The 14348-nt window shown below is 35.9% G+C and overlaps 1 protein-coding gene across 2 annotated transcripts; it reads left to right on the top strand.

Annotated features, from left to right (window-relative positions):
• Nucleotides 1–1162: 1162 nt before the first annotated feature.
• LOC146949640 (AUGMIN subunit 7-like) lies at nt 1163–13522 on the top strand. Of its 2 annotated transcripts, XM_085745589.1 has the most exons (10): nt 1163–1214; nt 2459–2673; nt 3380–3465; nt 4022–4083; nt 5522–5613; nt 5726–5851; nt 6641–6731; nt 7807–7914; nt 12864–12962; nt 13152–13522. In XM_085745589.1, the coding sequence occupies exons 2-10, from the start codon at nt 2540–2542 to the stop codon at nt 13344–13346; spliced, it is 993 nt and encodes a 330-aa protein (XP_085601715.1). In that variant the 5' UTR covers nt 1163–1214; nt 2459–2539; the 3' UTR covers nt 13347–13522. The 2 variants fall into 2 exon arrangements, with proteins under 2 accessions (XP_085601715.1, XP_085601714.1); XM_085745588.1 differs by lacking the exons at nt 1163–1214; nt 2459–2673; nt 3380–3465; ... (3 more) ...; nt 6641–6731; nt 7807–7914 and adding an exon at nt 9829–11446.
• Nucleotides 13523–14348: the final 826 nt, after the last annotated feature.

The following is a 14348-nucleotide window of genomic DNA, read 5'->3' as shown; positions in this document are numbered from 1 at the left end:
TTACTTCACCACTTGGCTGCTGCTCCCAGCTTCCAGCAACCACATCTTCGAGTTCCTCTTCCAACAACCAAGAATTTTCAAACTTAAAATCCTTAATTCCTCTTCTTCGTTGTTCCTCATGCAGCTTAAGTAAAATTGGAAAATGATCTGATCGGTGTGATATAACATTATGAAGTGTATTTTGAGAGAATATGTCGCACCACGCCTGCGTTGCCATTGCTCTGTCAATTCTTTCCTCTTTCCTGTCTTGACCTCCCCTACCTTTCACCCATGTAAATGGATACCCTGTCAGCCGAAGATCAACCAGTCTACAATCCTGGACAGCTTCTCTAAAACCTCTTATCCTCCACGGCGGATGATCCACCCTGCTTCTTTTTTCTTCATTTGACAGCAAATCATTAAAATCTCCCATAACGCACCATGGTAATGCATTATCCTGTGATAGCGTCCGAAGTAAGTCCCAAGACTCACGTCTACGTTCATTTTCTGGATATCCATAAAAGCCGGTAAGTCTCCATTTTGGATAATGTGGATGAATCACTTCCATGTTAATAAAATTTGAAGAATAATTGATGAGATTGCAATCAAAAGGCTGCTTCCAAAAAATTGCAAGACCCCCACTCCTCCCAATTTTGTCAACTGCAAATGAAGCATCAAACCCCAATCTGACTCGAATTTCTTCTATTCTGTTTGCATGAACCAAAGTTTCACAAAGAAAAAGGACATCTAACCGATACTTTCGGGCCAAATCTTAGTGTGGGAACTGCACTCGGGTTGCCCAATCCCCGGCAATTCCAACTCATAATACTCATTGTTCCCGGCAGGCCTGGCTGCCAGGACCTGCCGATAAAAAATGGTTGTTTTGTGTTATTGCAGCATGTGAACCAGTTGTGGGATCACTCTGTAATTCTTTGCCTCCATCAATTTGCATCACATTATTTTCATTAATTAATTCAGTATGCTTATCTCCTCCTGTTTCCTTATTCCTACCATCACGAAGCCTTTTTTTTTATCAGACTCCACTATTTCACTATTTCACTTTTTATCAGATTTTAATCATCTATAGATCGAACTCGGATTATCAGAACCATTTTCCTCGTCAAAACAGTATAGTTAACAAAAATAAAATATAAAAGGCCAGCACGAGTAATTTTCAAACCCGTTGAAAGTCTCTCTCACGTCTTTCTCTTCCTCACTCTCTCTTCGCTCTTACGGTAACATTTCTTTCCATTAACGATTTCCGATTTCTGAAATTTCTCCTTCTCTAACTTCCCAAATATTAACGCTAATTCGAGGATTGTATCGCAATTTTAGTTTTCATTTCAATTTCACATATATGGATACAATGTTTCTTTAACTTTTGATTTTACACTCATTATAACCGATTTTGCCTTAGAATTTGAGAATGCGGTTAACGATTTCATATATCGATAGTTAAAATTGTGATACATTTGCTTCATGAATTGTTGATTTTTTTAGCTCACTATGTGTTTCTTGAGCTAAGTAGCTCCCACACGAACACGATACATAGAGATTATATTACATTCAATTAATTCATTTTCCCAAATTATTACCGGTGTTAGTGTCGTGTCTGATGCCAGTGTCTGTTTCTGTGCTTCATAGTCGATGATTTGAGTGCCAATGATCATCAAGGTGCCATGGAGATAAACCAAGCAAGTCTATGATTTGTGAATTAGAGAGACTTTAAATGTTAATGTCTTTTGTCGTGTTTTTGATTTTTTGTGGGTGTATATAAGTATATCTTTTGCAGTGTTGTAAACCAAGCTTCACGGAAAAGAGTGGTTTGTTTAAATTCCGCTATGCTACAACTCTATAGCGCTATTTGACAACAAATTGTACTAAATAGTGTATCGCAGAATAATAGCGATTTGTTCAAATTTTACTATGATATAGCACCAATATTGCTGCTATTTGACAACACGGATCTTGGACAAATATGTTTTTACTTTTGACTGGATATGTTTATTCTTCAATTTGATATGAGTCCTTGTTTTGGCTGGATATGTTCATTACTTTTGACAACACCGCTATTTGGCAATGCCAATATAGCCGCAATTTGATATGTCATTACTTTTGGCGGGATGTGTAAATAGTATTGTGCATAGTGGGTCTGTAAGACTTTTAATCATACCTTTGTTTTGATGAATCCTTGAATCATGACTAGTTTAACTTGTGTGTTGAATGAAAGTTCTTGAACTCCTGGAAATGTTGATTAATTGAAAAAGGTGTTCTCTTTGGTTACAAACTCATTAAGAGATCATTATTATAGTTGTTAAATAAAAGAACTCAGATTGTTACGGTAGGAATATTTTGGACACCTCTATTATAAAGATTTTTTTTTTCTTTTCTCGGTGTTACTAACATTAATTAAAGAAAATGCATGTACAAATTAGAAACCTATATAATACATCTAATATTTTAAGTTCTTGTTTTGAAGCTTTCTTGGATAGAATGTCACAAATCCAGTAGACACTAAAGAGAAAGTGAAAAAAGAAAACTAAATAAGTTCACACAGAAGATGGCAACAAGGCAAATGGAAGCGATTCAGAAGAAATTGGCAATGCTAAATTACTCACGAGCGAATGCCCCTGCACAGTCTCTCCTATTTGCTGGCATGGAGCGCTATGCCCTTTTGGAATGGCTCTTTTTCCGGTATCTTCTTTTCTTTGACTGTAAGCACGATTCTCATTGAGTTGTGAAGGAATTTTTGAAAACAAGTTAATGGAAACTGGAATCCTTAGATCATAGATTTGAGTAGTTGTTTTTTGCACAACCATCTTGATGGTCGGGATTTATTGTGCTTCTTGTGGGCTTGATGCACATTTTTTAGCGGCCATCCAGAGCTAAAAATAGTCGGGTGGAAAAATGGGAAATTGAAAACTTGGAATATAATTTTATTTTGCACTTTCTTGGTTTAGTAAGTACCCTCCCCCTCCCCCCAATTTTTTTGTTCCGCATCAATATCATGTAGGTGATATTGAATTTGCAATCCAAGTTGTCATGCAGTACCCCTACCCCAAACTTAAAGTGTTGCTAGTTCCATGAGCAACCTCAAACTTGGACTTTTTTTTATCATAACACACATATGCCATGCCTAACTCCAATAAACATTGGGGAATATTCCTAAAGTCTCTAGGCTTGTAATGTGGCTAGTCATCGAAACAATGGGTCTAATCCTAATATAAAAAAGGAATTACTCTTTGAATTTTTGCATGGCTTTAGCAGTGGTCCCATTTCATAATGTTTGAAATTACCTTGTTCCAGCCTGTTTGCAATTGCAACAGTACTGCCAACACTTCTGTGATGTATTCCTGTCCTTGTTAAGACGAAATGACCTGAACTCTTGTATTTGCACCAGGCTATTAGGTGATAAGTCACCCTTTTCTCAACAAAACATACAAGGGGATGCACTTGATCGTGATGAGGAGACTGCTCAAATTCAGTGTACGAGTTTTCATTCCCTGTTTTTAAAGAAATTCCAAAATGGCTTTGTTGATACCCCAGCATATAAGCTTTCATTGTAACAAATTTTGTGCTTTGTTCCCAATTCTGTATTTGTACATAGCAATAGAAAAAAGCTGTTCAGTTTCTTATATCAACCTGCTCAAAATCAACTATCATTGAATGCTGCAATATTCTTGTGCTATTCTGTTCATACCCTGCAAAGTGCCTTATGTCTTTTATACAGAATACAAAATAGGCGCTCTTTTATTCCATGATTATTGACATTTGGTCGGTTTTTCTTTTAATAATTTTTTCCTGTAAACTCTGACAAACTAATCAGTTTCCCGCCTCTCTTTAAATAGCTGTGTTTGACTGACTATTCACTTGCGAGTTTCTTCCTGTCGTCATTGCTTTGTCAAGTGTCAACTTTACTTTTGTCATATATCATTACAAACATGTTTGGTGGCTTGTTATTTTAAAACAACATTGCCTCTCATGCAAATTTTGACTGTAGCGTCCTTTCAGTAACATTATTTCTCATGGCTTAAATGTGCAGATTTGGCTGAAATTGCTAAGTTCTTGGGCATTACGACAACCGTAGATACAGAAGCCATTCAAGTTAGTCATTTGATTACTTATATTATTATTTTTTTACCAAATCCGTTTCTTTAAGAAGCCTATGTGGCTAGCAACTGGATACATGTTTATAGACAAGTGTAAATTCATTGATATTATTCTGTTATATGAAGCCTTTGCATTTCTGAATGGTTCTGATATTTTATGCACCCATTTTCATTTTAATTTCTTATAAAAACAGTTGGAAATATGGTCTTGCTCTTACTATCAACAATATACTTATTGCTCTATTCTTTACTTTTCTTTCCACCAAGGTTGTTATAATAGTGACTTAAATTGCAAGGTCGTCCGATTTCACGATTATACCTGAGCCTGGTGATCACAGTGAAATTGCAGAAAACCTCAAAAAATGTTACAATCTTACGTTTTAAGATCTTGCTACCCCCTGTGATCCTAAGTAATTATTTTGGAGGATCTTACGATCCTTGTTATGATATTACGTTGTAGGATCTTGCTATCCTCTCCTGATCCTTGGCAAGATATCGATCTTGACAACATTGCTTTCCACTATCCTATTGTCTTTATTCGTGCATAGCTTTTGGATAGTTTATTTATTGGTGTCTCCTTTTCAATTAGTATTTATTTTAAGGGAAATCTAACTTGTGCCCTTAAGAAACCAAAAGGAGAAATAAAATCTTGGAAATTGGGTTTTCTTTATTTTGAAAATTCAAACTTTTATCTTTCCAATACAAAGATTATTTTTAATTCCATTTTAACTTGGGCACAAGTTAGCATGACCCTTATTTTAACTCTTTGTTTGTTCACATGAAAATGCAACATCTGATCTCAATGTGGTATTTGTTGGAAAAAATGGCTTACTGAGTTTATATCTGAATTATACTTTAACTGTTTAGAGTGATACATGTCAACAATTGTTTTTAAAAAGCCATTCATGTAGCAACATTGCGAACCTTAATGCTTGTGACTTCCTGGATTATGTCTTAAGAGATGGCCCCTGTCTTGGTTTTTAGAGAGAGATAGTTGTTCTAAGATAAGGGCTCATGGAAGAAATAGTGGATGCCATGAGCAATCAGGCAAATTTGGAAAAACCAGTTGATGTGCTAAACCACGGGAATTAATTGAGCCGGTTCTGTCTTAATTTGTTTCTAACTCACATGTGCCACTAATGATTTATAGCTAAACCATTGAGAGTTTTCCCAGTAAAGCTTAGAATATCTTTATGTTCAATAATAAGAAGACAAATGATTCTTGCATGTCAGAACATAAAGGGGGTTGTTGATAGGCTAGCTATGAGATTCAATATTTTTTTAATTAAAATTCAGTAGTCTACCATCTTCATTATTATAGTTAAAAAGGAAGATCTGAAGTTTTTGTTAGAATGAGATGTGCCGTGCATTATAGAGGAATCCATACACATTTTGTTTATACATGACCTTGATATTATGCATATATGTAACAGGGACATGGAAGCTATGAAGAGCGCACCGAAATGCTTCGTCTTATTGTAGATCTAGTGGAGGCAACTATCTATGCTGATAATCCAGAATGGAGGTTGTCCTTGGTCTTATATATTTCAAAATGACGAGTTTTTCTTTCTTTATACAGTCAAGGTTTTGCAGAGTTGGTGTTGACATAAGTTTGGTTTGCATTCTTATATCTGTAGTGTTGACGAGCAGGTAGCCAAGGACATCCAATTGATAGATTCCATTGCAGAAAAACAGGCACAAATATTTTCGGAAGACTATAAATTGTTCCCTGCAGATGTTCAGATTCAGTCCATATATCCATTGTAAATGTTTCTTGCTTCTTTTTATTATCACGAATTTTACTTTTTCAATTTGTGATTTCTAGTAGAGGAACATATCTTCATTTCATTATGATGGGCTTGCATTTGTATCTGAAGTTGCTTGTCACTGTAACATCTGATATAGTATTTAACACGTGTATCACATTAGTGCATGTTTTTGAACTGGATTGGCATAATGTATAGTTCATGTCAAATGTTGCTTTAAGTTAAATGGAGAGAAATATTCAAACTATATGATAATGACATTTCAGACCATGATTTATGCACAGGAAACTGATGTTTGGTAATTTTATTCTCCAATATGAGCTTTATGAGAATATAAACTGATGAAAGCCGTTTAACATTCTTTTTAACCTCTTTATGTCCTGGAGAATATTTTATTCTCTCTTAATTGAATATTCACTATTTTTGTCAATATAACTTCTTTTTATCACATGGGAACTCAGCTTGGTAGAAACTGACACTTGTTTGCTTTCTTTAAGAAGTGACAAGTAGATAGCCTTCATATGCACTCACATTAAAATCTGAGAATTAAAGAATGAGCCATTGTTTGTATGATTTTTTTGGTTTCAAGTTTATCTGTTTCCTTGTCTTAAGTAGTTCATAAAAAATCCTGCTCAAACTTTGGGTCTGACTGTTGAATTTATTCATTCGATACACATAAACTGATTTATAATCGGAAGTTGGAAAGATTTATCTTTTACATGTAAAAGAACTTTCTATCTCATAAGTTGTAGTAACATTTTGTTTCGTTAATTAAACTCTTTTCAGGCCAGATGTTTCTGAGCTAGAGTCAAAGCTTTCTGAACAATCAAAGATTTTGTTGAATCTTCAACAAAAAGTTGATGACTTGGCGTCCAAGGTTTTCTAAACATCTGAAATCCAATTCTTGTCTTCGAATAGTCATATATACGATATCTTTATGCGCCACTGGAAATTAATCTGAAACTTTAAATTTTCTCGTTTTTTCTTAGTAGCCATATATTTTTCACCTTATTGATATTTTGTACTTTACATGATATCATTAAAATAAGCCTATTTTGGTCCGAGGCCCTTGCCGTAATGGACTAGGTCCTATTTTCCATGGATTCAGAATTTCTAACTAATAGGGAAGGGAGGATAAGTTATGGTCTCATGGACCTAGCTCATATTTCCACTGATAGGAAATTGGGTGACAGGGAAGTGCAAAGGAAGCTGGCCCAAATTTTCACAACTAAGGAAATAATGGACAAGAAAAGAACCTTCAAGTATGTATTGAATCCCATCTTCCCATCCACAGGGAACAATTGGGTATCATTCACAATGATAGGCCCCATAAGAAATGTGTACTGAAGGAGAGGTAATAAAGGTGACAAGGATGTGGGTTGTCTGGGAATTGGGTCCAGACCAAGATTAACGGTATGAGAGGCGAAGGGAATAGGTGGCAAGCAAGGAGCGAGAGAGAGGTAATGGGGAAGGGAATAACACAATTGCTAGGTGGCAGTGTGGGAGAGTCGGAAAGAGATGTGGGAATCCTGAGTGCAGTGGGGGGGAGAATGAGTATTTATTTGGGTATAGTATTAGTAATGAGAAGGGGTTAGTTCTCTTTCTGTTTTGTTATTGATCATCTTGCCAGGGGCATAGCTGCATTGCGTTGCCATTTTAATTGTTTCTGGGTTGCAGTATTATCTTGTAAAAAGGAATCAGCCTCTGTTAAGAGAGTTGTCAATACATTTTTCTTTGTTTTATTCCATTCTGGTTTTGGTTTCTATCATACTAGTTAGAGATTTGTTGGATCAGTTTCTCAACATTGTTTTATTTTTCTCGCTGTTTCTTAATCTCTTTCCAATTTTATATATTTTTTAAATTAAGATACTTTGGTTTCATAATGTTATTTCATAATGTTATTGTTGCTGTACTAATAATTTTGATATAGTTGCTCTTTATCATGTTTGTAGCATGCTTACAATCCAGATGAGGAGTATGCTGAGGTGGAATCCCAATTGCGGACACATTTGGAATCATTCCTACAAACAGCTAGAACATTCAACTTGATTTACACCAAGGTTTGATCAGGCTTTACTCTAATGTGTTTTGCAAACCCTATTTTTGATTTATTCAAACCCAGTAAAGTCAAATGAAGATTATGTATTATTAGTGAGGAAATCATCATGCAATGGTGAAATCATCACAATCATTATTTGTGAAGTTTTGGTTTCAATTTTGTCAGGGATTAGTGTTGGAAATTTCGCCTTTGTTGCGATCCGCCCTGAGTCGCCTAATTGCGACATTTGAGATGCCTCATATTGGCTTGCCTTATCTTGGCTTTGAAGGGGTGGATTTAGTCCCACATCGGATAGATAGGACTCTTGATAAGAGTTTATAAAGAGGAGGCACTCCTCACCTTACAAACCGGTTTTCTCAGGATGAGTTAGGCCGTAAATTTCAATTTTGAGTGTTAGAATAGATGAACTGCCAGGGCTTAAACTTCTTGTTTTCTTGCCTTTATAAAAGTTGGATAGCTTCGCCTGTAATAGTTATCTGGTAAGCCTCATGCTGGTAAGCCTCATGCATTAAGCCTCATGCTATAATAAAGGCTGGTTTGTATTTGTGTCTGAAGGAGTCTGTGAAACTTTGAGAGGCACCAAAATCTTTGCCAGGAAATAAAGGATGGGCATAGAAAGAATGTTTATGACTATAACTGCATTTTTTTAAAATTAGATTTTGTTTTGTTTTTGCGTTTTTCTTTTGATAAAAGACTACTGGTTTTTTACTTTTGTATGCATTGGCATTTGATGAACTATAAATTTCTATTTGGAATACTTAACCCGATGTATTTAGCCAACTTTGGCCTGCATGTATAAGAAACAGCACCATATTTGGTAAAAGTGGTAGACATGTATAATGTAAGAATTCAAGGGGTTAAAGATACAGGTTCAGGAATAGGAAAATCAACAGGACTTTTACCTATTTGCACTATATGGGTAGAGGTAGACATCATTTTGGGGCTGGAGCGTTGAGAGAAATTGGAAGAGATAAAGGTTAGTTTCAAGGAGTTTATTGAAGATAAAGCAAAGAGGATGGTGATTAAAGGGGATCCATGCTCCACAAATCTGCCTACCTCTTTCCTCTCCCTTATTCCTCATATAGTTACTACTAACTGCCAGTTTGGCTACCAGCCGCCGAACATTTATGATGCATGCTTTTAGGTGGTTTGTTTAGGGAGTTACAAATGATGCATGTTTGGTGAGATAAAAAATCAATTAAAAATCTCTCCTAAGTTATTATTAAGTCTCATAAAAGTATGTCTTCCAATGCATGGCACTTGTTAAGACTAGGACTGATTAAGTGTAGGTCTACCAAAGCAGGACGCTGTTATCTATACTAGTATGACACAGTAGGATATTTGTGAAAGCAGGATGCTGTTAATTATACTAGTATGATTAGGCTAATTTAAAATTTTCAACAGGGTTGAAGAGCTTAGAGTTAGCTATTAACTTACACTCCCTCCGTCCCACAATGAGTGAGCCATTTGATCATTTCACACATATTAAGTAAAGTGTATAAGTGAAAGAGAGAGAAAAATGGTTTTAGGTACCCTTGTCAAGTATTGGTGCATTCACCATTATCATAAATCATAAATGCAAAGTGTGGGACATTGAACTGGGAGTGATGAAATTAATATTAATTAGACTGTATAATTGGAAAAAGGTAATTAATAATACTGCATTGAAAAGTGAAATAGTTCATTCATTTTGGGACAATTTTTTTACAAATGGGTCATTTACTGTGTGACGGAGGGAGTAAGATTATTTAGATAGGTGTTATTAGTAACTGCACAAGAGTTGTATGTGATATAATTGGAAAGTATTTTCCACCTAACTAGCCAAATTGAGTGTTCATGCAAAGTTGATTCAAAACTAGGCAAAATATAAATCTTGACTTGCTAGAAAAACTGTGATGGGTTTAACTGGAATCTGAATCATTTTTAAGGTCATTGATTTGACTAAAATCGTGGATATTTAATAAAAGACCGTGTTAATTATGTTTATTGCATGATACTTATACTTTGCATGTTTCTGTTTTTAGATTGCCATGGCAACTAATACATCGGGAAACTTATCACTGCAATCTATTCTTGAAAAGGACAAATTATCTATACAAAACTTTCCGGAATGGTACAGTTACTTGAGGACTGTCCTCGAGCACGAGAAAAAATTGTATGTACTTGAGCGTCGACTTCCTGAAGCACCTGCTGCCACTGCCCCTAAGGCTGACAAAGATGCTTACAAGAAGCATAATGATGATGCACTAGAGATTGGTTGTTTCATGCTTGCTGCCATGAACTCAGAGTTGCAAAAGCAACACGAGGACATGGAGGCTTACGATATGGTCGTAAACCTCAAGATGCTCTTTCAAGAGGAAGAAAGACATAAAAGGTTTAGGATTTCCAGAGCTCTTTTCCAATGCAAATTGGCAGAAGGAAACCCAGTTGGTCCTCATGTGCTCCAGATGATTGGGTACATTGAGAACCTAGAGAGACTGGGTTACCCTTTGGGCCTTGCATTGGCCACTAACTTGATCCTGCAATCGTTGCCGGATAGTTATAGTCAATTTGTCATGAACTACATCATGAACAATATGGACAAGAGTCTGCCCGTGCTTGCTAGCATGTTGAGAAGTGCCGAGCAGATTCTCGAAAAAGGAAAAGGGAAGACCATTTTGATGGTCCAAAATGGAAAGGAGCAGAAGGACAAGGGGAAGAAGTTTAAGCCAAGTACTTCTAGCCTGATAAGGACATCAGGAAACCTAGCACTGCAATCTATCCTTGAAAAGGAGAAATTATCCATACAAAACTTTCCGGAATGGTACAGTTACTTGAGGATTGTCCTCAAGCACGAGAAAAAATTGTATGTACTTGAGCATCGACTTCCTGAAGCACCTGCTGCTACTGCCCCTAAGGCTGACAAAGATGCTTACAAGAAGCATAAGGATGATGCACTAGAAATTGGTTGTTTCATGCTTGCTACCATGAACTCAGAGTTGCAAAAGCAACACGAGAACATGGAGGCTTATGATATGATCGTAAACATCAAGATGCTCTTTCAAGAGGAAGCAAGACATGAAAGGTTTTGGATTTCCAGAGCTCTTTTCCAATGCAAATTGGCAGAAGGAAACCCAGTTGGTCCTCATGTGCTCCAGATGATTGGGTACATTGAGAACCTAGAGAGATTGGGTTACCCTTTGGGCCTTGCATTGGCCGCAAACTTGATCCTGCAATCGTTGCCGGATAGTTATAGTCATTTTGTCATGAACTACATCATGAACAATATGGACAAGAGTCTCCCAGTGCTTGCTAGCATGTTGAGAACTGCTGAGCAGATTCTCGGAAAAGGAAAAGGGAAGACCATTTTGATGGTCCAAAATGGAAAGGAGCAGAAGGACAAGGGCAAGAAGAAGTTTAAGCCAAGTACTTCTAGCCTGAAACCTGTGGGCGGGGTGAGAAAGAAGGGCACCTGCTTCAGTTGTGGTCAGACCGTACATTTGAAAAGGAACTGTGAGAGGTATCTAGAACTAGAAGAGGGCAAGAAGAGGAAAGTAAGTGATGCTTCTATTAAGTTATATTTATTTCAGAAGCCAATTTATCTACTTCTGCGTTGTGAGTATTAGATTCCATACTACATATGGATCTCACATTTGTACAAATGTCTAGTATCTAAAAAGTAGTAGGACGTTGTATAAAGGCGAAGTTGACTTACGAGTTTGAAATGGTGCAGAAGTTGTTGTATTAGTTGCCATCTCCCAGTCCCAATTTTTAGGTCGGCTCCTCTGCAATCTGGGACTGACAACATAGAATAGTTGTAGGGACTTTATATTTTGACTTTACCTTCTCCCAGTCCCTGTCATCGTAGAGAAAAATGCCTGCTGTGGGGTCCCAAACAGGGAAGTTCCTATAGGGATCCCCATGAATGGATGAAAATTGACATCCCTAAGTACTGATAATATTCTGCTCTTGCAGCTTACTTTGGATGGAAACTAAATATATTTGGTTTTAAAACATCCTTTCACTTGTTGACTTGGGAAATGAAGTATTCATGGAGATTCCACTTGAATATGACTCAAATAATAGGTACCAAGTGTGCTGGTTAGAAAAGGCACTATACGGACTGAAGCAATCCTCTCTTGCTTGGTTTTTCACCAAGAGTGTGATGTCATTGGGATTTAGACAGAGCCATGGCAGTGATGTGCGTTATATAATCATATTTGGTGACAATGATGTTGATAAACATATCTTGAAAGAAAACTAGCAGCTCAAACTGAGATGAAATATCTTGGAAATGTGAGTACTTTCTTGGGTTAAGATTGCCAACTCCAAGTAAGGAATCTTTATCTCCCAATGGAAGTATGTTCAATTGGTATACCGGTGGCTATGCAGCCCAATTACCAGTTCCATTATATTTGAGAAGCACCGGAACTTTAGGTGAGTCGAGCTTGAGCCAAAAAATTGGCTTGATTTCTTATTGAGTTGAGCTTGAGTAAGGCCTAGCTTCGCTAAACTAAACTCACTTCCACCCTGACCAGCACCACGTGGAATTCACTCCTCCATCAATATTAGCATATTCAAAGTTGTTTCAACAGAGTCAACCATAAATTGTGCTGAAGAAGAGGAAGAGCCCTTGATGCTAGGACATATCTATGCAGCAAAGGACTATATTTGAACGATGCATGAAACTTATGTACAATGTGTCTTTCATGTATACATGTAATACTAGAAGTTACGCTTTGCCATAAATAACTATTGAAGGAGAGTCCTTAAACAGTACAAAACACTACTTTTTTGTGTGATTCCTTGATCTTTAAATAATTTTCAATTTTAACTAGTCATGTGAGATTGCATGGTCAATATTGCTTTTAATTTTATCTATAAGACAGATTTCTCATTTGATATGCCCACGTGCCCCTAACACATGCGCATAAGATCCGGGGAAGATTATAAACAATTGCTTTTGTGTAGGAAATCCGGCCATGGACGCACATGATGGAGGTTCCACAACTTCATGGATTTGGACCAGCTGCCAATCGGCTATTGGAAGCTTACAAAATGCTTTTGAAGGTAACCTTTCCATGCTTGGCTCACATCTTAAATGTTTAAAGATTCCTTACAGAAATTGAGCAATGTTTTTTAACCTTTCTATCAAACATTGCTCAACTTTTTCTGCTGTTATTTCTTGTCAACAGTTTGTTTTTTAATCTTGTTGATTTCGATAGATTCTTTGTATATTAATCTGTTTGTTTGCAACAGTTTTTAGGGAACCTACGAAATCTTAGAGATTCACACGCAGCTCTTGCTTTTGGATCTTCTGAAACTTCCGAAGGGCCTTCTTCTGTCACAAAAATAATCTCTGAATGTGAATCTGCATTGACTGACTTAAATCGCAGTCTTGGAATTCTTTCTGCTTCCATTGCTCGTGAACAGGGAAATAAGATGAGCACTTGATGAAACATTGAGTTAGTCTTTATTCTTTTGGAATATGTGATCGTGCTGTGCATAGTATTCATATTTGTGGACATAAGATGTGACAATGTGGTGTAAAGTCTGCAATTATGCGAACCGATTATTTATTTATTTTTGGAAATTCGGTATCCTGTTCAAGGACCGACTTATTCACGGGAGTCCAAATGAAGTCAGCGTACAGAAATTTATAATTTGCAGTTTCTTTTATTTTAAAATCGCGTCCGATGTTTTGATTTACCATAGGATAAGATTGTTCCAGTGATGTGTACACTTTTATAAATAGAAATTTAATTTTAACATCAATTTGAGACACCTAAATTTGACAACTTTTTACATGGTTAATGCATTTAACCCACAGTTTTTTAGAATTAAATTGATATACGTTTTTATATTTAGATATTATGTTTTTCTTTTCTGAAAAAAAAAAGATATTATGTTTTTCTTAAGACCGGTTTCAACCTTACCCTAATACTTTTCATTAGTAAAAGTATTACAAATATTTATGATCATTATTTTTTTGGATAGACCCTTAGCCCGTAATATTTACGATTATTAGTAATATAAAAAAGTATTCCCACCTTATCCATTCTTTATTTTAAAAAGATAAAATTAATTTTAAGCATTTTAATCTAAATAATTTATTTTCCAATCCTCTCATTTGGTGAAAATTATTTTTAATATTTACTTCAATGTATAAATTCTTTTTTTTTTTTTTTTTTGACGAAACCATTTCTTTTAAAATATGTTGTTTGTGATCATTATGATAGACATGAAGAGTGACTAAAAACAAATTCTCGAAATAATAAATGACATGTTTCCGAAGTTGGGGATGAGACACATTACTACTCAATACACAAATTTTAAGTTCGGTTTGGGAGTTTGGAGACGAGACACCCTAAAAAGAGTATTATTGTAGAGAACGATAAATAAATACTCTATGATTAACATATTTTTAATTATGAAACAAAATATTAAAACAACATG

The sequence above is a fragment of the Medicago sativa genome, chromosome 2 (genome assembly GCF_051527215.1).
Source record: "Medicago sativa cultivar Bolivia chromosome 2, Bolivia_mono, whole genome shotgun sequence".
Classification (NCBI taxonomy): domain Eukaryota; kingdom Viridiplantae; phylum Streptophyta; class Magnoliopsida; order Fabales; family Fabaceae; genus Medicago; species Medicago sativa.
This window is presented reverse-complemented; position numbering and strand designations above follow the sequence as displayed.

Coding starts and splice junctions, on each gene's coding strand:
- LOC146949640 (XM_085745588.1), top strand. CDS start 9,944: ATGGCAACTAATACATCGGGAAACTTATCACTGCAATCTATTCTTGAA. Junction 11,447..12,863: donor AAGAGGGCAAGAAGAGGAAA/GTAAGTGATGCT, acceptor GCTTTTGTGTAG/GAAATCCGGCCATGGACGCA. Junction 12,963..13,151: donor CTTACAAAATGCTTTTGAAG/GTAACCTTTCCA, acceptor TGTTTGCAACAG/TTTTTAGGGAACCTACGAAA.